Source organism: Merops nubicus, unplaced genomic scaffold, assembly GCF_000691845.1.
Source record: "Merops nubicus isolate BGI_N331 unplaced genomic scaffold, ASM69184v1 scaffold4009, whole genome shotgun sequence".
NCBI classification, from domain to species: domain Eukaryota; kingdom Metazoa; phylum Chordata; class Aves; order Coraciiformes; family Meropidae; genus Merops; species Merops nubicus.
This window is the reverse complement of record NW_008628896.1, coordinates 107,978-129,688: the sequence shown is the minus strand read 5'-3', so window position 1 is coordinate 129,688 and position 21,711 is coordinate 107,978. Positions and strand designations below refer to the sequence as shown.

The window sequence follows — 21,711 nt, the reverse complement described above, 5'->3', positions numbered from 1 at the left end:
GAGTTTGTATAACACTATTACACATAAACTGTGCATAAATACAATTTAATAAGGTCAAGGACTATAATATTCCTAAACAAGTCAGAAATAAAAAGTGCCTTTTCTGTCCATGCAATAAATACCCTGTCTGGATTCTATTGTAAACTATAGTGCAGATCACTCAGTTGTACTCAGAGACATAAAACCTAGATCCTGTTGATATTATTTATCTTTTTAATAATTGTTTTTTTTTTAAATCTCAAAGAACATACAATAATTACTAGAAGCAGCAATTAAGTTCAGCAATGAGATTTTAAAATGTGTTTCTATTTAAGTTCATTTCAAAAATCCAATTGAATTAATTTGAAATTAGATTAAACACATGAAAATTCATTTTCACCAGTGCATACAGACAGAATTAAAATGTAAGATCTCGTTTTAACGTCCTTGTCTCCTGTACAACAGCTATTCCAGGCAGAGATTTTCAGCCGCCAGCAGATTTTGCATTCAATTATCTCTGATGGGCAGCACCTCCTAGAACAAGGACAGGTGGATGACAGGTAGACATTCCTGCATTGTTGCTGCTGCTGCTTATGTGAAGTAATGCTTAGACTAGTGGGGGACTTCCAAACAGAGAAGATAGCAGATGACAGTGTTCAGGTCATGCTCTTCTGAGGCAGAAGTTACTATTGCTGTGGTTAAGCTATTAATTCTCCAGCTCTTAATAAGATGATGTTCTTTAGGATTCTGTGGGGTATGTGAATGTGTGAAAGCATCTGGGAATACAGCAGCTCTGAGGCTGCTTCTCTGACAAATCTTTTACTTGGGTTATCAAGCATGTTACATATATGTCTATTTTGTTGTATTTTCAAAATGTTACTTTCACCAAAGGAGCCTGTATGACTCTTAGTGAGTTACACTTGATTTATGCGAGCTGGGGAAGTGCTTCCACGAAGAGGATTCCCTACTGCCATTTAAGAACTCTTGCAGCCTAAATGTGATGGATTAGGAATCACTGCTGTCTGAGGTTTTATTTTAAACACTTGTGACCAAATTAAAATCAGTGAAACACCACTGGCTTCACACTTGTGCGTATACATTGACTTTGCTGAGGGTATCATGGTCATAATATAGATTAGCTGTTTATTGAGATGTGAGAATTTTGTTAATGCTGTATATATCTTATGCCTGTTTGAGCTCAGTAGTAAGTCTGGGGGTAAATTGTGAAATCTCAATGATTTGCTATGAATTTGGCTAATCCAAACTGGCAAAACCTATGGAATTTTTTTTGTATGATTCTGGGGAGAAGGTAGAAGAAGTTTGTGTATTAAAGGTTTGGGGTTTTTAAGGTCTCAATGATTGGAATGTTTTGATTCTCCCAGTATATGAAATGTAAAGTGCTCATCCTCAGTCAGTTATCATAAGACTTCATTACTTTTCTTCTAGTCTTTCGTAATTTATAGCCAGAAAACATCTTCCCTTTCCCTTCAGTTTATTCTATTAAACAAATAGATCAAAGTATGAAGGCTACTATGGCTTTTTATTTATTTATCTGTTTCTAATAGGGATGAATTTAATCTGAAGCTGACTCTTCTAAGTAACCAGTGGCAGGGAGTAATTCGCCGGGCACAGCAGAGGAGAGGGATCATTGACAGCCAAATTCATCAGTGGCAACGCTACAGGGAGATGGCAGAGAAGCTGCACAAGTGGCTGGGGGAAATATCCTGCCAGCCAGTGAGTGGGCTGGGCAATGGTCCTATCCCACTGCAGCAAGCCAGAGCAATGCTGGATGAAGTGCAGGTATGGCCAGTGTGTTTGAAGAAATGAAGAAATTCTTGACTTTTTTACAGCCTTCATAATTTAAAATGTTCTTAAAAGCATATTAGATTCAGACTCTGCTGTGCAGAAAGCAGTATTGGATGTTAGTTGTTCTTTGGAACTAGCATAGTCTCAGAAGCAGCCGTGTGATGGAGTTCATAAAGAACATGCAGTGGAGAACTTACGGGGCCCTCTTTCTTGAGCTTTCTTTGCTTCTATTTTTGCTTTGTAGCTAACATCACACTGAAAATGTCTTGAAGAAAATGATGATGTCCTGTTTGAGGAATGTATTCTAGCTTGCAAAAAAGGATATTTTGCATGTCCATCTTCATGTGAGCTTAACAGTATCTGTTTAGCAACTTGGTATCTTCAGGCTTTTTGGCTGGAAGATAGATGTAGTAATACAGCTTGTAAGCATGACAGGCTCTAGTGAAACTGTTTCTCTTTAAGAGCAATTGAGATACTGAGATTAATGAGGAGACAGAAATCTTTCGTGTCTTTCATAAAATTTTCTAAAGATCTGCTGCAGTAAATGATGGTGAAAAGGTTAGGGTAGAGTATTTGGACAGTAGCTCATGCTTAAGCCAAAGTATTCAATCAGTTCAACTGTGCTTCAGAATGAATTATACCAAATTGCTAATTGTAATTAAAAAGAAAAAGCTGACAGAAAACTATTCATATTTTCAGCTTAAAGAGAAAGTTCTCCTAAGGCAGCAAGGGAGTTATATCCTCACTGTGGAAGCTGGGAAGCAACTGCTGCTTTCTGCTGACAGTGAAGCTGAGGCAGCCCTGCAGACAGAGCTTACTGAAATTCAGGAGCGCTGGAAGATAGCTAGCACCCAGTTGGAGCAACAAAAGAAGCAGCTTGCTTTACTACTGAAAGTAAGTGTGTGATTTCTTCTGTACTTCTTCAGCCAGTTCATGGTTTCTCACTGTGAACCCTGTTGAAGAAAAACATTCTCAAGGGATAAGCACAAATAGTGGAATTGCATACGCTCTACTTGAGCTCACGATTTCAATTAGCCACCTCTGAAACTAGGAGTGGTAGGACTCCACAGTAGGCTTGCATGTTAATTGATGTCTTTTAACTGATACTTACAGAACAATGCCAATAAAATATATTCTTACCATAACAGAGAAAAAAATGTATTTTAGTTTGGATCTAGACAATGTTGTAATAACAGGAGGCTTTGGCTAGGGTATTTCTACTAGCAGAGACCTACACACAAAAAAAAATGACACAGTTGTACACATGACTCGATCTCTGAGACTATGACTATTAATTGGAGGGGGATTTTAGGGCATGCTATCATTATGAAAAAGTTTTCACTGTTTAGTGGTTTATTTAGGCCAATCAACTGACATAGGTGTAATCCAGATCTGAATAGAAGTCTAATACACATTTTGCCTTCAGGACTGGGAAAAATCTGAACAGGGCATAGGAGACTCCCTGGAGAAGTTGAGATCATTCAAAAAACAGCTTTCTCTGCCGCTGCCAGAACACCATGATGAGTTGCATGCAGAGCAGATTCGTTGCAAGGTAAAGCACTTGTTCTCTTGGCTTTTGTCTCATCTTTGCCTGGCCTTGTGCAGTAACCTCTTTCATTGTTAGTAGGCTTCCCATTACTGACTGTGCCAATCAGTCAGCCATCCCTGTGGCAAGAAACTACCCATTTGGACAGCACAATAACTCACTGTAATGCAAATCCTACAGGTTAAAGTGAGATCAGAATAGGGCTTTAAAAGTACTGTAAAAGTACTAAATACTGGTGTGTTTTTACTACAGAAATCCCAATTTCAAACTTAAACTCATGGTACCTAAACTGTTATTTTAGTGCTTTTTATCTGAGGTGAGATATAAATCTGTGGGGGATCTTAGATAATACTTTTATGCTATATTCTTTGCAGTTTAGAAATGGGTTTCAACTTGAAAATATTTCCAATATGGAGAAATCCAAACCAATACTTGGAGTTCTCCAATACCTTTGAACTTGAGAGAGATTTGAGTAGTCTGTTACTTTGTGACTACAAGGCTGACGTGTTATTCTCTGTTGTGGAGTTATATCTCTCATAACTCTGAAAATATTGGTGCATATTTTCTTTTTCTTTTAAATGGGGCTGAAACAGTCCATTTGAAATAGATCAGACATATCTTTAATTTAGTGGGATAACAATGCCTTTGTTCATGCTTCATCAACACATTCAAATTTTTCTTTGTTAGCAAACTGGTCCTTTTTCCTTGTGCACTTCTTTTAAGGAGTTAGAGAATGCTGTTGAAGGATGGACAGATGACCTTGCACAGCTCTCTCTGCTGAAGGAGACCCTATCTCTGAATATCAGTGCAGATGACATCTCAATCCTCAGTGAGCGCATAGAGCTTCTGCACAGACAGTGGGAGGAGCTGTGCCACCAGGCAAGTATAGTCCTGAGCAAAGATATGAGTGTGCAGGCTACAAAAGTGTTAGGAGAAAAACTGAATGCCAGTGGTAGCTTGTAGAAAAGATGCATATAGACACACTTAGGTTCAAAACTGAACTTTTGCTGAATCAGGGAAAACATCCACTGAAATGCTTCCTTTAGTTCCTGCTAATATTTCTAGTTGTCTTGAACTTTGTCATGACTGTGAGGTCATATTCAAACAGCCTTGAAAAAACAGCCAAAAGGTCATGCTGTGTGCTATGGGACTGTGGCATGGCTGGCTGGGGAAAACAAGTAGTAAAACAGTTTGCTGTGCTTTGGTATAGGAGCTGTGCCCTGAAAGATGTTCCCTCCACACACAACATTTACTGTATTGCACATTGAGTTCTGCTTATAGCTTCTGTTTCTTCAGACATTGGTGTCTGCATTTCTTAGTCTGAGGATGACTTTCTTGGCTGCAAAATGAGCTGGAGTATTGTTTAATTCTTCAGGTGCATCATGCTATTAGTGTGTTTCTTGCCTCCATTTTGTGCTTAGAAATCCACTTAGTAAAGTCTCCCTCATTCAGCTTTTCAGATTACCCTGATATTATTTCTGTGGTTCAGTGGACATTGCAATCCAGATATACTGGGGCTAACCTTGAAATTGCTACCTCAAGTAAGGTACCTGTGAAGTTTTCAAAAACACCCTGAAAGTAGGAAAAAAAAATGCTTCACAGTTAACAGCACAGAACTTGTTTGAGGTTTTGGCATTTAAATGACACAAAGTAGATGCGTCTTAAACTACAATGTAGTCACTGCATGTATGTTTGCAGTAAAGAAGGGAGACAAGCGGAGAAGTTTTACCTTAGTTTTGTGCGTCCTGAATATTTCAGGATGTAACCTCGTGCAATACTTTTTTCAACTGTTGCCTATTTCTGGAAAGCTGCCAACAAGTTTAGAACCGCAAAAAGGAAATGAGAGCTCATGTGTATGCCCCTGCTAAACCTAACATGGTAGTTAAAGAACGCATTACTTCTGTTTATGAAAGAGCAGCTATAGCCTTCATCTTCTCAGCTGAAATCCTGATATAAAGTCAGAAACCACGCAGGTTACAGTGGGGAGGAAGTAAGTAGTTGTACAAATGTCTGAAACTGGAGAGCTGACAATGCTTCTTGCCCTCTGCTGCTATTTTGATTTCAATGTCTGTCTTGGTCTATTACTATTCATAGTCTGAGATGATATCACTGCTATAGCAATTTCTTAAACACAGCAATGTTTTCTTTCCTTCTGTACTAACTACAGCATTTGTCTGTTTGGTGTTTTGTGCCTTATTCTTTCCTGTTCGGGCACATTTCAATCCTTCAGATTCTTTCAAGGTGTCTGGCCCATTCAGGAGAAATAGTCGTCTATGAAATTAGTGTATTTGGACTCAAGCAGAAAATTGCTTATGCAAAATATAGTGTATCTTTGATTTAGCTTTGTACTTAAAGCATGCTCATGCACAAATTGCGTAGTCTTTTGGAGTTTGGCCTATGCTATGTGTATATCTTATTTCTTGGTTTTTGTTTTGGTTTGGTTTTTGCTTTGGTCAAGCATTTATCTCTTCAATTAATAGACTTCATAGAATTTTATAAGTGAGCAAAAATTTTAAGAAAATTTATTTTTTATCTTCTAATGAAACCTTTGGTTTAGAGACGTTATAAAACAAGATATTGACAGGCTACTGAATGTAATGCTCGGCTGCTTCTCTCTATGCATAGGATGTAGCTAACAGGAAACCCGTGAGTAACACTTACCTCAAAACTCAGAGAGAGTCACATAAAGTTTTTGCAGTAAAACTTCAGTTTGTGTTAATGGCAAGTAAGTGGATGAAATACTTGCAGGGCCAGAGGAATTCACATTGAGGCAGAGAGTGTTTCAAGAATCTCTTAAATGCATCTCCTGTTTTGCTTTTATTTACTCTCTGCAAATGTTTTAAGGTCTCCTTACGTCGACAACAAGTTAGTGAGAGACTGAATGAGTGGGCTGTCTTCAGTGAGAAGAACAAGGAGCTCTGTGAGTGGCTGACACAAATGGAAAGTAAAGTTTCTCAAAATGGCGACATCCTCATAGAAGAAATGATTGAAAAACTGAAAAAGGTATAGTGCAGTACATGTACACTTACATACTAATCTCTAACTGCTTACTTGTTTCATATTGCAAAGAGGATACTGAATGAGCTGAAATACAAGTTTTGCCTCACAGTAAGGCTGTAAGTTCCAGTGAGACTGTGTTTGTGTTCTTCTCTAGCTATGCAGTATTTTCCTGTCTTTCTTGAGGTAGGACCTCATAAGATATCACAAAATTAAGTGAATTCAATGTCAAAGGCATCTGAAGGCTTTATTAAGTGTCTTATCATAATTGCCTGTAATGGGTTTAACTGTAGCAGATATATTTCTAGAAGGTGTTATGTTTTGCTTTGTTTTTTTTCCTTCTTCTGATAAAGCTTTTTGTGGTTATACATCTAATATTTAAGAGGTTGTCTTTCCAGTGTACTAATCACTGAAAAAAACAACATACACTTGTATTTTTGTATAATTCCTTTAGTAGTGTAGAGCAGAATGTATCCAGAGTACGTACCCTGACTTCCAATTGCTCTTTACTGTCCAGGATTATCAAGAGGAAATTGCTGTAGCCCAGAAGAACAAAATCCAGCTCCAGCAAATGGGAGAACGACTTGCTAAAGCCAGCCACGAGAGTAAGGCATCAGAGATTGAGTACAAACTTGGCAAGATCAATGACAGGTGGCAACATCTCCTAGATCTTATTGCAGCCAGGTAAAACAGTTGTTTTGTTTCTAAGTGCTTTGTGGGACAGATTAATATGTTAGATGTCATGAATTTAAAGTCTTTTTATTGTCTGCTTTTTTCACCATTAACTGTGAAATTAGTTTATTCCTAAGCAGCAACACATTTCTGTGAAATTCACTTCTCCGTTTTAGCGTAAAACGTAACATAATTTCTGCAAGAAGAGTCAATTCAAAGCATTATTTGCTAGAAAGATGTAAGAACAGTTGCAGTCAGATTTAGTGAGCCTTGCTCCAGTAGCATCTTACTTCAGATGTGTGCTGAAAACTGGGTGCAAATGTAGTTTTCCCAAAAAATTCTTGTAAGAGGAGTCAAAACGGTGCTTATGTAATTCTGGATTTTGAGAAGAGCAGTTGCAAAACTAAGTCTTAGTTTTAATGTCTGATTATTTTTTCACTTATAGAGAAGAGTAACTACAGGTAGACATTATGCACATTGGGTTTAAAGATTCTTTCCACTTAAGGTGAAAAATACAACAGCAATTTTCTTAACTTAAAAAAAATGCAGGATTGTTGTTTCATATGTGAAGAAACTGGTTTGTTTGTTTCAATACTTTGTGTTGAGTTGTGCTACAGATGTCCTCCCATTACTGACAATAACAATAATTTTGTCACAATTTTGCACTTCTTAAAATGTACATTATATTTTATCAAAAATATGAACTTATAAATATTTTGTCTTAAAGTGCACTTTATGTTTTACACTTCTGTGATGTAAGGGCATATGAATTAGTAATACCTTAGTCCTGATAGCAGCAGAGATTTAGTTTAGTTCGTTTTTTCATCTATTCTTTTTTTCATATGGTTTTACTGCCTTCCTGCTCTGAAATCTGTAAGCACAGGAGTAGTAAATTTTATGTAGGCAGAAGCCTTCTGGTGGCTCCAGCTCCTTTTATAGTGGTTCATTTTAAAGTAACGAACACTGTATACTTCTTACAGAACAATTAAGTCAGGAAATGGTGCATTACGGCCAAAAAGCCTGCCAGTTTCAGCGGATATGGTGCATCATCAGTTGTTGAAAATAAAGTATATTCGCCATATTTTTGTATTTGTCTTTTGAAAAACCTACTCAAATGTTCAAATAATATCTTCAGGAATTTTCTAGAGAAAAGTTATTGCATTCAGAAACTGTGAAACACGTCTTTAAGAGATCTATGCTATCTATTCAGTATTAGAGGTTAGTATCCTCTATAGGGACAGGTAAGTGATTAGTATTCTGTATCATTCTTGGGGTGGGGAGATATAAGCTGCAATATTATACACTTAAAATTTCTAATTCTGTTATCATGAAGCAGAGTGTTAAATCCTAGTTCTAAAATAATTAAAGTAAAATATTTATTTACTTCTAATTCCAGATCACTTCAGCTTAGCCTTTTGAACTAGAGTGCTCAGCACTATTGTATGCAATTAAGCATATAACCCTTTCCATTCAAGTACTGAATGATGTGAAAAAAAACTCTTTGCAAAGTTTGAATGTTGCATTGCTGAAGCTGAGAAGTAAATGGTATAGAGGATTGATGATAGGTTGTGGAAATTTTGCTAGTTCAGATGTAGCTTAAGCTGTCTTATAGCAGTTAAAGCTCAAGTTCTTGATTAATGTATGTACCAAGTACTTGTATTTACATCTAATTCCCCCTAGACAAAAGGGTTTGCATCCTCCAAGATAGTTTCTAAAAGGTTCCAGAGGCTCTTTCGAGTATGTTGTTATGTACTGGGGAGTGTTCATGTTATATTTTGGAGTTTGGAATATATTGTATAACATGATTCTGGCTGCACACAGCTAGTAAATGCAGATTAATTGTTTTGGTGTTGAGAATGAAATATATCTTTTCATATGCTGGATCTCTGACAGCATTAATAAATTATTGGAGCCTGCTGTAAAGCTACAGTCATCTCTTGCCTGGAGGATTTTTCATTGTGGTTTGTTTCCAACAGCTGTGAACAAATAGAAAGTCCTCTATGAAAATGCTTTAGTAATATACTATGGTGATATACATCCAGTCCGAATCTTTACCTGTTGATTTTATTCTGTGCAGTCAAACTTCTCCATTCACATGTGAAAGACCCTTTCTTTCTTCCTTTTACTTTCTCACATTCTGATTCCTCACCCAGTTTTTTTTAATCATCTCTCCATTCTGAGGTCTGTAACTGTGGAAGAGACATCTACAGAAAGTTAGCTATGTCTCTGCATCAGAGACTTCTGTTTTGTCCTTCTAGAATGTTTTCATCCTTTCAGATGAGTTTGTCTGATATGTCAGCCTGGTGCAAAAAATGTTACAGATGTTTACAGCCAGGAAGCTGTGCTATTGCTGCAACTGCTCAGGCTTTTCAAAGAAGACTTTGTTGTATGTGTTTTCATCCCTTCCCCTAGCACTCACGGTCCACATTCCTGGAGATAGAGAGTCTGGCACATGTTGATGAATGCAAGTTTTATTTAGAAACATGACCACTTGTCACCGTTGAGTCTCATGTTATCAAGCAACGGCTGCTAACATTTGTTTGGTGTGCAACATTTTCTGTACAGTACTCACCAGCAAAGAGAAGTGTGTCCCCTTTCCTCCCCCCAGTCAAACCATAGTGTTTGCAGGCTTTTGAAGGGGAAGTTCTTCTTTTTAATGCTGGAAAATTTCATGGTGGTGTCAGAGGACTTGCATGCTGTGAGGATGGCAGAGGACGGCAGTGTGGATTCAGATCTCCCAGACTGTAATTGTGATATCACAAGGCAGGCAGCTATTTTTGTTTGATTTTGATTGATATGGTTCTTTTTGAAGTCTTGGCTTGCTGGGAAACTAATTGAAATATTGATATATAGAAATCACTACCTTAGCTAGAAATCATTGTTTTCTGCTCAGTTTAAAAATAGTTGACAGTGATAACAGCATACTTTGTTTTATAGCTAATACTTTTGCATCCCAGAATAATTTGTCATTACCGTAGCAGACTTAGAACTAGTAAAATCTCTTAACTAAATGAAACTGCAGACTGGTTTTACTGCTGTTTTTAAATAAAAGAGCACGCATGAGAGAAGCAGACTTTGTATTTGTCTGCTTGCTGTTTGTGTCATCAAAGGGGCATGGCTACAGGCAAAAGGCAGAGAAAGAGAGAGGCTGTAAAGAAAGTGTTTCAGACTTAATGAAGCTTCTCAGTCCTGTACATGTTAACGACTCTTTTGTAACTGCATGTAATACTTGAACTCAGCCTACATCATCTTGGAATTTTGAATTAGCTTCTCTTTTTCCCTCTTGACTTTGTCTTTTTTAGAAGTTTTGCTGTTGTTCAGAGTTCTAGAGATTTACTCTGTGAAAGGGGAATGTGCTCTGAAGAACAAATATAACTGACGGCACTAGTGTCCTGGCACGCAGGACTGTACTGGACTAGTAACGTACTTCAGACAATAAATCTTTTTTAATCGTAAAAAGGTTATTTTAAAACTGCTTTTTTAAAAAAACTGATGTTAATAGTGTAGGATTTTTCATGAGTCTTCCATCTCCAGTTTCAAATAGCTAGTTTTCTACTAGCTTTGTATCGATTTAGTTAACATGCTTTTACTGACTTTTTTCATATTGCTTTTGAAGTTTAATATTAGTAACCAGCTGTCTAAAAGGCTAAGGGAGTAGCTATGAGTTCTATATGATGCATTGTTATGCATTTACAGGGTTGTTGTTTTTCAGGTTTAAGTGGAATTTAAGGCTAATTTAGGACTACTTGAATTAAATGTATTTGTGCTTCATTTCAGCTCCAAGTTGTTCTCCCAATGCCTTTACTTAATGCAAAATAGACAATTTAAGGTTATTACTTTCTTGGGGAAACCAAGGTATAATAATTGGAACATGGAAACATAAGCATTGTAAGCCCATTCAAATTTTCAGATGTGTTTTAATTAGTAAACCATAAAAGCAAACAATTGAATTCTGGAGTAATTCCCTTTCTGAGAGACTTAAGAATTTGTAAATTGTAGCAAGACTGATGTGTGTATGTTATATAAAAAAAAACCCAACCTTTAAAAAAAACTGTCATGTGTCCAACTCTTTGATTTCAAAGCAGAAACTTCATTATCAGGGAGAGGAGTTATCTCAAGTCTCTTGCAGTAACATGCATAGTGGTACAACGGAAGCATCAGATGATTATTGGAATAATTAACTTTTTAAGCATTATCTTGTTAACGAAACCTCAAAAGGTCAAAATTACACTTGGCTAGGGATCCAATGTACTTGAATGGTTTATAATTTGACCTTTGTGTCTAAGCAGAGATTTTAATATCATTACCTTTCATGCCCCACCATTATTATGGAAATGTAAGATTTTGAGCTGTAACATTTTTGAGAGACATTTTTGTTGCACACACATTATGTCATTGTTTGTACATGGGCACGGTATTCAGTGCAATGAAGAGCATATGCCTCTTGCTTCCTAAAATTCTGAAGGAAAACTCTTAAACACGATGGATTACATGTACTATTTATTTGCAGATATATTTTCAGGGTAGCTAGAGGCACAGTACTGTGTTGCAGTTCATTCAAAAAAAGTAAGCCTAGCATACTCCAAGCAGCACTTGTTTATTTTCTACTCTCTGTACCGTGTGCAAGGGACATGTTATGTTAGATTTGATAGAAAAAAACAACACTGTTAGCAGTAAATGTAGCACAGGACAGGAAAGGAGTGGTCCTTTTTTTTTTTTTTTTTTTAACTTTTGGAATTTAGGTTCAGGGAATTGTTACAGTTTTGTAGAAGGCAGGTTTAGCAGTAGGTTTTGGGTTTGGTTGGAGTGTTCTTTTAATATGTCATGCTTTTTTTCTTTTTCTCTCTTGAGTAACTTAGGTCATGTGACTGAAAATAGCTCTATTTAGGTCAGGGTTGGTTTTTTTTCTCTGGCAGACTGCATTCCCATGCAGTCTGTTTGAGGCCAAGAGGGTACTTGCTAAATGACAGCCCCTGTATCAGGTGTTGTAGGCAAAATGTAAATAAAATCCCACACAGCGGTTAGGGTACTATACAAGTGCAAACAAGAAAACCTGTTCCACAGCTTGTGCTTGCAAATGATAAAATGACATTGCTTCTACATAGGGCTGATGTGACTCATTGTTCCCTTTCCCACTCCAGCATGCATGCAAAGGATCAGTGGCAACCAGCCCTGAAAATCTAAGCAGAATATGGGCACAATTTCACTCCTTGTAATTAATGTCAGAGGCTGAAAAGCTCTATGTGAATTTGAAGAGTGATAACCAACCTTCTTGCTCTCCCTGTGAGCAAGTTTCAATTGATGCAAACCCACAGAGCGCTGTATGTACAACGATAGGTGATGAGGAGATGGTGTCCCCAGACACTGCTTAATCTCAAGGCTAAACATACAGCTGTGTTTCAGGATAACTTGATGACGAGGACTGGTGCAGTCTTTCAGCACGATTGTGTTGACTTCAGTCCCTTCACAGCCAGCTTTTCAGACCACTCAGATTTTTTAAAATTACCAAGATTTTTTTTTCAGATCACAACCTCTGCAGCTGTTGGTCATGAGACTCTGGCAAGGAACATGTATTTGAACTGTTCTTAAGCACGTTTGGTGCTAAACAGCCAGAGCCTGACCATCTGTGATCTAAAGAGAGGGCTAGAAAGAGACAAAAATTTGAAAGACTTAACTATTACATTTTTTAAGTTGATATTAAGATCTCTGCATTTTGCTTTGGTAAGAAAAGGACACTAGTATTAGATTCTTAATGGTCAACTGCAACTACTGCTTTAATACTGCTTTAAATATGGAAACAATAAATTTGCTGGTTAGTGTTATGGAAAAAATGTGAATTGCTCAGTTCAAATTACAGGATAGGCAGGTGGCATTTTGGGTTTTTGATTAATCCATCAACCTTGTATTTTTCAACCTGATTTAGTCAATCTTTTCCCAGGTGCACTCATCTCTTAAAGCTTTTTGATACTGAAACTCTTGAGTGGAAGAGTAATAGAAGCATAAAGGGGAATGTTACTCAAAATTGTTTGCCGTACTACAAAAAAGGGGGAGGAAGGGGGAAAAGCATGAAAGCTTGGAAACGATTTCAAAATCCACTAATGCATGTTATGTAACATGGGAATATGAAGGAGGGAATTATTAACAGATATTTTTTCAACTGAAGCAGGCTACTTAAATATCACCATGCAGCTGCATTCTAATTTCTAATTTCATCTGTTTAAATCTGAAGTAGTCTATCAGGACCACAAACAACTCAAAGCAGGTGTTGGGATTCAGGAATTCTCACTAAGTTCTCAGCTGGATCTCTCTCTCTAAAACTCACTTACTCAAGGGCACGGGTTGTCCAGAGAGGTGACAGATGCCCTGTCCCTGGAAACGTTCAAGGTCAGGTTGGATGGGGCTCTGAGCAACCTGATCTAGTTAATGGTGTCCCTGCCTCTTGCAAGGAGGTTGGACTAAATGATCTTTGAAGGTCCATTCCAACCCAAACCATTCTAGGATATGTAGTTTGGAGTCTAGAAATCGCCCAGGTGAAAAAGGTCTATTCACTCAGTGCGCTACACCACCAGTACTGATTAAATGGATAAGTTATCTGTAGTCTAAGAACTTATGACACCTGTTGGTCAAACACACAACTAAATTACTTAAATTACTTAGATTGTTTTGAGGTTTTGGTGTGTGTGATGACATTAACCAAAAAAAAAAAAAAAAAAAAAAGATTTAGCTCAACAGATAAAGGTACTGAAGCATTGAAGATGTTGTCTGGCGTTACTAAGATCTTAATTTTTCTTGATCAAAGCCTATGAATGCAGGACTATTTGCTCATATAATAATAATACCATTACATAGTAAAGAAAAATTTCAGAGCAGAGGCTGCAAACTAAGTTAAGTCTCTCTGAAAACTTCCTGAAACATATGCTGTGGAAATTATTCTCCTTCAGGGTGTAGTTATGCTGCCATTTCTTTTTCTTTACAGGGTAAAGAAGTTGAAGGAGACCCTTGTTGCAGTGCAGCAGCTGGATAAAAACATGAGTAGCCTGAGATCTTGGCTTGCCCACATAGAGTCAGAGCTGTCCAAACCGATCGTCTATGAAACTTGTGACTCTGAGGAGATACAAAGGAAGCTAAATGAACAGCAGGTAAAATACAACACATTTATCAGATGCACGATGACATGGGGAGAACCAAAGTAGAGTGTCCTGGGCTGCCCATACCTGGCTCAATGCTGAAAGGGCATGAGGCAAAGAAGTGTTTAAATATCAAGGCAAGTGGTACTTACTGTGTCACTTATAGAGCCTTCTGCTGGCTTTGACATCGAATCCACCAGGAGCTGATTGACCTTTCCAAGAAAGGTAAGGCACAAAGAGATGTAACTTAAACAAATTATTGCAATTGTTTTTCCTTTGGGGTTTGTGTTTTTTGTTTGAATTGTCTGTTCCCAGAGGCAAAACTGACACCTATTAGACCCTGCAAATTTTGCACATGCTTGAAAATTACTATTATAGCGACCTTTCTAACTCAGTTTTATTTTGCAGCTTGTTTGAGAATCACTTTGCACGCAAAGATGCATGAGCTATATGTGTGAAGTTAAAATTGGTTGGTTTAAAGCACACGAAGCCTTTATGCAGTGCTATAACAAAGCAGTCAACACTGGAATTCGCAGAAAGATGTTAAGTCAGCAAGATTTTAGCATTAAAACTAATGTTACTCCTAAGAAGATTTACCATACTTTCGCTTTCCTGTTCCACTTCACTGCCCAGTGCAGTTTCATGTAGAAGCACATTGCTCAGGAGGATTGTTGTTCTATTGTGTTCCTATTGGTTATTTATTGGAAACAATACTTTTCTGATCCCTCACTGGAGATGAGTTAGATGCTCTCCTGAGTTCTTTCTCCAGAGGAGAAAGAAATGTGTGGGAAGAGGGGTGCCAGAAAGTTTTGGGAATAATTAATTTAAGAAGTGTACAAACTGGCATTTTGCTCTTTTAAGCTGAGTGTGAGACTGAGACCCAAGAACCCACTTGAAGTTTTTGCTGTCTCCCTGGCTGGTTTTCTATGTGGCTGTCTAGATTTGCCTATAAATACTCTATATATAATTAACATAGGGATAATAATTTATAAAACATATCATTAATGAGTGGGGTTTCTGAGACTATTAATAAAGTGTTGGCTAGGTCTAAACATTGCTATCACCAAAGCAGATGTTTGAGATTTTTTTTGCTAGCATCCATATGCAGACATCCCACAGTTTGTTAGTCACTTCTTATGACTTATTTTGGGCACAGAGACTGGTGTATCTCTGCCTTCTGCTGTTTCTTTGTGGTGACCTCCATGCAGTGACACACTGAAATGATATTCTGTAGAAGTGTGAGTGGTTTAATTTGAACTCCAAACAGGAGAAATAGAGGTGAATCTTATCATGAGAGAATGCTATGTTTGGAAACTGGATGATGATTTGAGTTGATAACACTGCAAGCCATGCTAATAATAAATTTTTAAAAACACCCAACTTCAATGTACAGCAACCAGGATTTTTATTATTCAGAGGCTCTATCACTATCCACCACATCTCAGAAGGCCAATATATTGGCTATCTTCTCAAGTTTGTAATTCTTATTCTGTAAGTGATCTTACATTCTTTCCCATATTTAATCTTCCACTGTGGTCATGTTATCTTCCCTGCTTGAACTGCTACCAGTTGTTCATATACAAAATGATGTTTAAAATATTATGCTGTGAAAGAAGAGGGCAAAATTCCATTTCTGTAACTCCATTATCTACTTCTCAGCATCTGCTTCAGCCAAGAATCAGCTTTGCAGATTGCTGGTCTTTCTAGTGAAATTCAAGATACAATTAAAGCTGAATATCCTGGGGTGGGTACTGTAACTTCACTGCAGTATTTTCCTAGGGTCACACACTCCATTTCAAAGATTACTTGTTTGTTTACTTCCTCAGTCTGCTACCACTTGAAATGTGGAAAAAATGGTGTTTGCTTCTAGGCTAATAAAGGGAAAAAAAGTTCTATGTATGTGACAGCAGTGCATAAAAGTGATGCTCCTTTGTGAACTAATCCAAAGTCTAAATCTCTAATAAACACAGAAAGTTTTAAAATCTGGGAAGAAACATAATGCTATGGAGAAAAAAAAAAAAAAAAAAAAAACCAAACCAGTGTAGACATCACTTGTAGAAGGTTTCTGTAGGTGAATAAAAAAGATTAATCCTTGGGGTTCTTCAGGACCAGAAGTTCTCAGTACCATTCTACTCCAGAACAGCAGAGACGAGATTGTATTACCTGAACTTGCTTAACTTCAAGTATCCTAGCTGTCTGGAGCATGCGTTTCACAGAGTATTGCATCTGTTTACAGTATTCACCTTTATATAACATTTCAGTATGGGTAGAATAAGCACTTGGACATCACAATGAAAGACTATTTTCTAGGCAAGTGAAAGTGAAAGAGCCAGCACTGAGGAAGAAAACATTGTGATTTTCCACTTAAAGGTCTTATGTAGGTGTTCACAAAATAGCCTTCTGTTTCATAGATGAGAAGAGAAAATAGATTACTTCACTGAGTCCAACCCTAGTTATCACAAACAACCTAATCAGATGTTTGATACAAATTGACCTTGCTCCTATTCAAATTTTCTGAGGTTTGTAGATTCTGTACTTAAATCTCATTTCTTCCTGCAAGGCATTTTTAGTACATCATATTGCTAATTGGAAGAAAAGTTCCTCTAGTTAGACCTTAAATATATATGGGCACAATATGTTGACAATGTATTTCCCTTTGCATGTTATAGTTACTTTGTTAAAAAATTATAAAGAGCAGATTATCTTTACTCATCTTCAAGCTGCCAAGTTCTTGTTCTTCTATGTAAGCTTCCACATCTCTAGTTGTCCTGCTAGTTCTTTTCTTCTTCTGAATCAGCAGTGAACATAGTATTCTAGATGTAATGCATTACTTTTTGATGTAGTCACATTAGTACTTCTTTGTCACTATTGGAATTACGTTATGGCTTTGTTACATTCCATCTAATATTCTAACGATTCATTGCAAATGTAGGCAGAAGTCAAGCAGGGTTTCTTTTCTTTGAACTGATCCAAGAGCAACAGGCAACTACTTTTGTGACTTGCCTTGACTTAAATCTGTATTTCAAAGCTGAAGCTGAAACATTGCTTCAAGATGAAACATTATCATCAGTGTAGAGCAAGCCATTGCAAACAAGAAAACAATAGGAGAAATAATGCTGATCATATACAAGTACTAAGACAGTCTAAGTACATTTTCTTTAGCTTTCCTGAATTTTCCTTTTTCATTTCCGATGAAAATTCTATAAAATTGAAAAGTTGAAGGAAGAAATTCTCCTAATAGAGGTGCACTGTTCAACATGTACTGCTGCTGATCTCTATATCAAACATGCTGTTTTGCAGATAGCTCACCTGGGGAAGTGTAGGTTCACAAAGAGTACGTCCACCAAACCCTTGCAGTAAATAGGAATTTATTTTCTTTTCACACTTTTTTCACTAACTTCTGCTTTAAAGCCTTTGTGATTATGGGAAAGGGCTGAGAATAATTCCACCATTTATTGGTGATATTAATTAAATGTATGTGGAAGATGCTCCGCTGAGCATGCAAAGCTCTGGCAGTTTGTCCCAGGTGTGGTGTTTGTAGTCCCTGGGAGAGCTGTGCATGCTGCCAGGTTCTCCTGGCCTTGTTGATAACATTGCAACACCACTTGCACAGATGCAGTCTCTTAATAGGTATTCACTGGATGGTATTTTCCTGTTTGCAAGCTTATTATTTATTTTTTTTTTTTTTTTATAAGTAGAAGAAGAATGCATTTCTATTTATGCATATTTTGCCATTTCTATTAAGAATGGATTTCTTCACCTGCAGGAACTTCAGAGGGACATAGAGAAACACAGCACTGGAGTGGCATCTGTTCTCAATTTGTGTGAGGTGCTGCTTCATGACTGTGATGCTTGTGCCACAGAAGCGGAGTGTGACTCTATCCAGCAGGCTACACGCAATCTGGACAGAAGGTGGAGGAACATTTGTGCAATGTCAATGGAAAGGCGACTGAAGTAAGTCTCAAATGCCTACAATTTAATATTTCCTTCCACAGGCACATATTCAGAATGGAGTCTATGTTATAGTGTTGCAGTAGTGAAGAAAAGGGTGTGGGGGTCAGGAAAAGATGACACTGAATAAAAGCCAATAGCTGTTATGCTGTGGGGAAAAAAAAAAAAAAAAGAAAAAAAAATATATTTGGACCTGTTTCTGTATGTGCCTTTATATAGAGTACAGATATCAATTATCAAAGTGTGTTCACAAGGCCTTTGGTGAAATGCTTTTATTTCCCATGCTCCACAGAAATAATGAGAGAAAAACTAGAGAAAGCTCAGAAGATAGCAATGACTCCAAGAGATTTAGAAAACATGACTTAAAAGAGAGAGCTGTAACATTTAAGTTTACCCCAGAACTACTGAGACTCATGGGGAAACTAGTTGTCAAGTGGGTGGAATGTTATTCTAGGTGTTAAGGTTTTCATGCACCTAAAGTCCCACAGCAGTTTATCTTATGTCTGATTTCATTTACTCGGAAGAATTTTAGAACTGAACACTCATCTGGAATTTCCTCATCTGCCCACCTCAGCTTTGCTGAGCAAGTGTGGGCCATAGTGCCTGTGCATCTTGGGTGTGCTCTGGTTTACTGCACGTGCTTAGACCATCTGTACACTGCATGCCTGTGTTAGCCAGAAGATTCTTTGCCTTCTGTTCCCATCTAGGAATAGCATGGGTGATTTTGATAGCCATAATGATGTAGGCTAGGTTGGGCCAATACTATATACTCTGTGGTGACTAGTAATAACACGTTTAACTGTTTGAAATTGTGTATTTATGAAGATCTTTCCTGTACCTTTTTAAGTATGAATCTGATTTCTGTCACGTTTACACTGTCACATCAAGAACTCTAGGTTAAGTTTACGACTTTTCAAAATGCTGAATTGAACTTTGTGATCTTTGGTTTTCTGGGATATTCTTATTTATTATGTGTTTAGTAAAGGTTTTCTTTATTTTATGCAAAAACTTTGTTGCTTTTAAGTTCTGCTGCTGCTCTGTACCCACAAATTGTTGTCTTTAAGCATTTTTACACTTTTACCATGGTAATTCTTGTATGATGTCTATATATATATATATATAAATACAGCTTATGAATTGTCTTTGACACTATCTTGAAAATACACAAGGTCTTCATACCTCTGTGTCCAGCAAATTAATTCAGAACTATTTAAGTTAATGTGGAACAATACATTGAACTTTATTTTACTTTCTTACAATGTATAGATTATGCTATTAGTAGATATGTAACAGTAAGTTGACTGAGCTAACAGTATTTAGGATCTTTATTGTACTAGAAACAGTTGTTCATATTATAAAGCAATTTTCCAGGTGTCAAACTTCAGGTTAAGCAACATATCATCAACAGAGCATAAATTTTGCCTTTATCAGGTTCTTTTCAAACCTGTGTTGAAAAATCTAAAAGATATATTCTGTATGTAAAGAGAGACAAAGTTCTGCTGTTGTTTTGGGACAGCTAATACAAGCTGTCCCAAAAAAAGATCTTGTTATTTTGAATCAAGTGATGAAGTTCTTGGGATTTTACAGTCTCAGTGTTAAGCCAGTTTGATTTTAGGATGAAGAGTCAGCCACTATTTTTACTTATTCAATTGAAGCCAAATTGTTTTTTTTTTTAAATGTTGAAATAAACTGTAACACTTTTTTTATTATTCTAATTTTTAATAAAAATGTTTACAGTGCGTATTGAGAGATAACATTTTACCACTTGTGGTGAATTAAAAAAAAAATGTTCATTTCCATTTGCAACACAAAGAACTGAAGACTTTAAAATATGTGCTGCAAGATGTTTAGCATTTTATAAGAAAAAGGTCTGCAGTTGAAGGTAGTGTGAGATTTCTAATCTCTAAAATACTGGCTTAGGTAACTACACTGGACTGTATTTCAGAAGTTATTTAGCATGTGCTCAGATTGTTTTAGAGCTCCTATTGCATACTTATAACTTTATTTTTATACTGATTCCAAAATTAGATGCTTTAAAAAAAAAAAAAAATTGCCATCATCTTATTCTAGTTTAGTATGGAATGAGCCAGCCTTCCCTGTGGTTTGTTTATCAGCCTGACTGTCTGACTTAGGTTAAGAGCCAGTTATTGTCTGGTGCAGCACTAATTTGCAGTTGTAGATGATTAGTTAAAGTTCTGTAGGTCACCTGGCCTTGAGTGTGAGCATTCTCTAATTTTCCATCTATTGCAGAATTGAAGAGACGTGGCGGCTGTGGCAAAAGTTTTTGGATGACTACTCTAGATTTGAAGACTGGCTAAAAGTCTCTGAGAGGACAGCTGCTTTCCCAAGCTCCTCTGGTGTGCTTTACACAGTTGCTAAGGAAGAACTGAAGAAATTTGAGGTGATTTATAATAGCTGAAATGTAATATCTACTGATCACATTACAGCAGCCAGCTGGTGTTCTTCCTTCCCATACACAAGTCACTCAGCAGAGACACTGTATTAATATAGTGTGGAGTTGATGATATTGTAGCTGCCTTCAGTGGGAGGTTTCTAAAATGAAAGAACAGTGGAAGGTGGCAACTGAAAATGATAATAAATCAATCCATTCTCACTTGCTGTTTGTTCACCCAAGTTAGATTTTTTACCTTTTGTTCTTCAGCTTTTTAATATGTCAACTCAGTAGGTGCTCCAGAATATTCATAAATCTCACTTCAATGAGTATGTCTTCAAATACATGCTGCATGTTTTAGCTTTTGCTCTGATTTTATCCCTCCTTTCTGTAACTCTCTGAAACCAGCACTCTGAACTCTTTTCCTCTTTTTCTACAATGTACAATATCCCCATTTTAGATCCTTATACTTGAAGTTCATGTTTGTGCAAGTGTAATTATATGCCCACATTATGTCCCATGTGACTTAGAAGTTAAGTGCATGCTTCAAAACTGAAGTTCAATCAGTCATTGCTTAAGAGCTTGTTACATAATTCCCTTGTGCTTACGACAATGTGATGTCTTCTCTCATAATTACAATGGAGTCTATACCTGTGTGTAAATTATGTGACTAGTTGCAGATGAAAGTCTTTTGCTCAGTTTTGTATTTACAAGGAGTATATTAAGATGAGAGAGGAAAATAATTCTGAAGAAAGAGAACAAATTGTTTAGGCAATTCTGTAAAAAGTCAGATGCTGTAAAGTATTTGCTGCGAGGAAGAAATGTAAATTTTAAAAAAAATTTAAGACCAGTTAATATGTCTTGGTTTAACAATTTATTAAAAAAACAAACTGAAGTGCTGATTCAAGATTTGTAATTGACATTCATATTTCTGAATGTATTGGCCAGGTTTTGTTGTTCAGGACTGTCAGACTTCATTATGGTGAGGTAGGTTATGGTAGTGTAAAAATGCTTGCTTCCTGGACACGGACACTCTGTCTCAGACTTCTTTCTCATTTTCTATTTATCCAATGATCAGAATTTAAATTTCTTGTTTAGCGACTCTATATGAGTAATAATACCAAAAATATCTTGGCTGCTTTTGACTTTTACAGCTGATCTGATTTTGCCCAAAGTCTGTTTTATTGAACCTCAACCTTTATGGTGACCTTCCCTCTTCTGCAGACTTGTGGAATTTTTAC

The 21,711-nt window shown here is 36.9% G+C and overlaps 1 protein-coding gene across 1 annotated transcript in view; it reads left to right on the top strand.

Moving 5' to 3' along the window:
- Positions 1–444: 444 nt before the first annotated feature.
- Positions 445–21,711, top strand: part of LOC103779181 (nesprin-1-like) — a gene marked incomplete at its 5' end in the record, with an annotated part of 44,046 nt that continues 22,779 nt past the window's right edge. Inside the window, 10 exons of the mRNA XM_008946802.1 lie at positions 445–539; positions 1,545–1,779; positions 2,485–2,679; positions 3,212–3,337; positions 4,055–4,210; positions 6,176–6,334; positions 6,846–7,012; positions 13,977–14,139; positions 17,894–18,081; positions 20,329–20,479. Coding sequence (XP_008945050.1) covers positions 445–539; positions 1,545–1,779; positions 2,485–2,679; positions 3,212–3,337; positions 4,055–4,210; positions 6,176–6,334; positions 6,846–7,012; positions 13,977–14,139; positions 17,894–18,081; positions 20,329–20,479 — 1,635 coding nt within the window. The remainder of the gene's footprint in view (positions 540–1,544; positions 1,780–2,484; positions 2,680–3,211; positions 3,338–4,054; positions 4,211–6,175; positions 6,335–6,845; positions 7,013–13,976; positions 14,140–17,893; positions 18,082–20,328; positions 20,480–21,711) is intronic.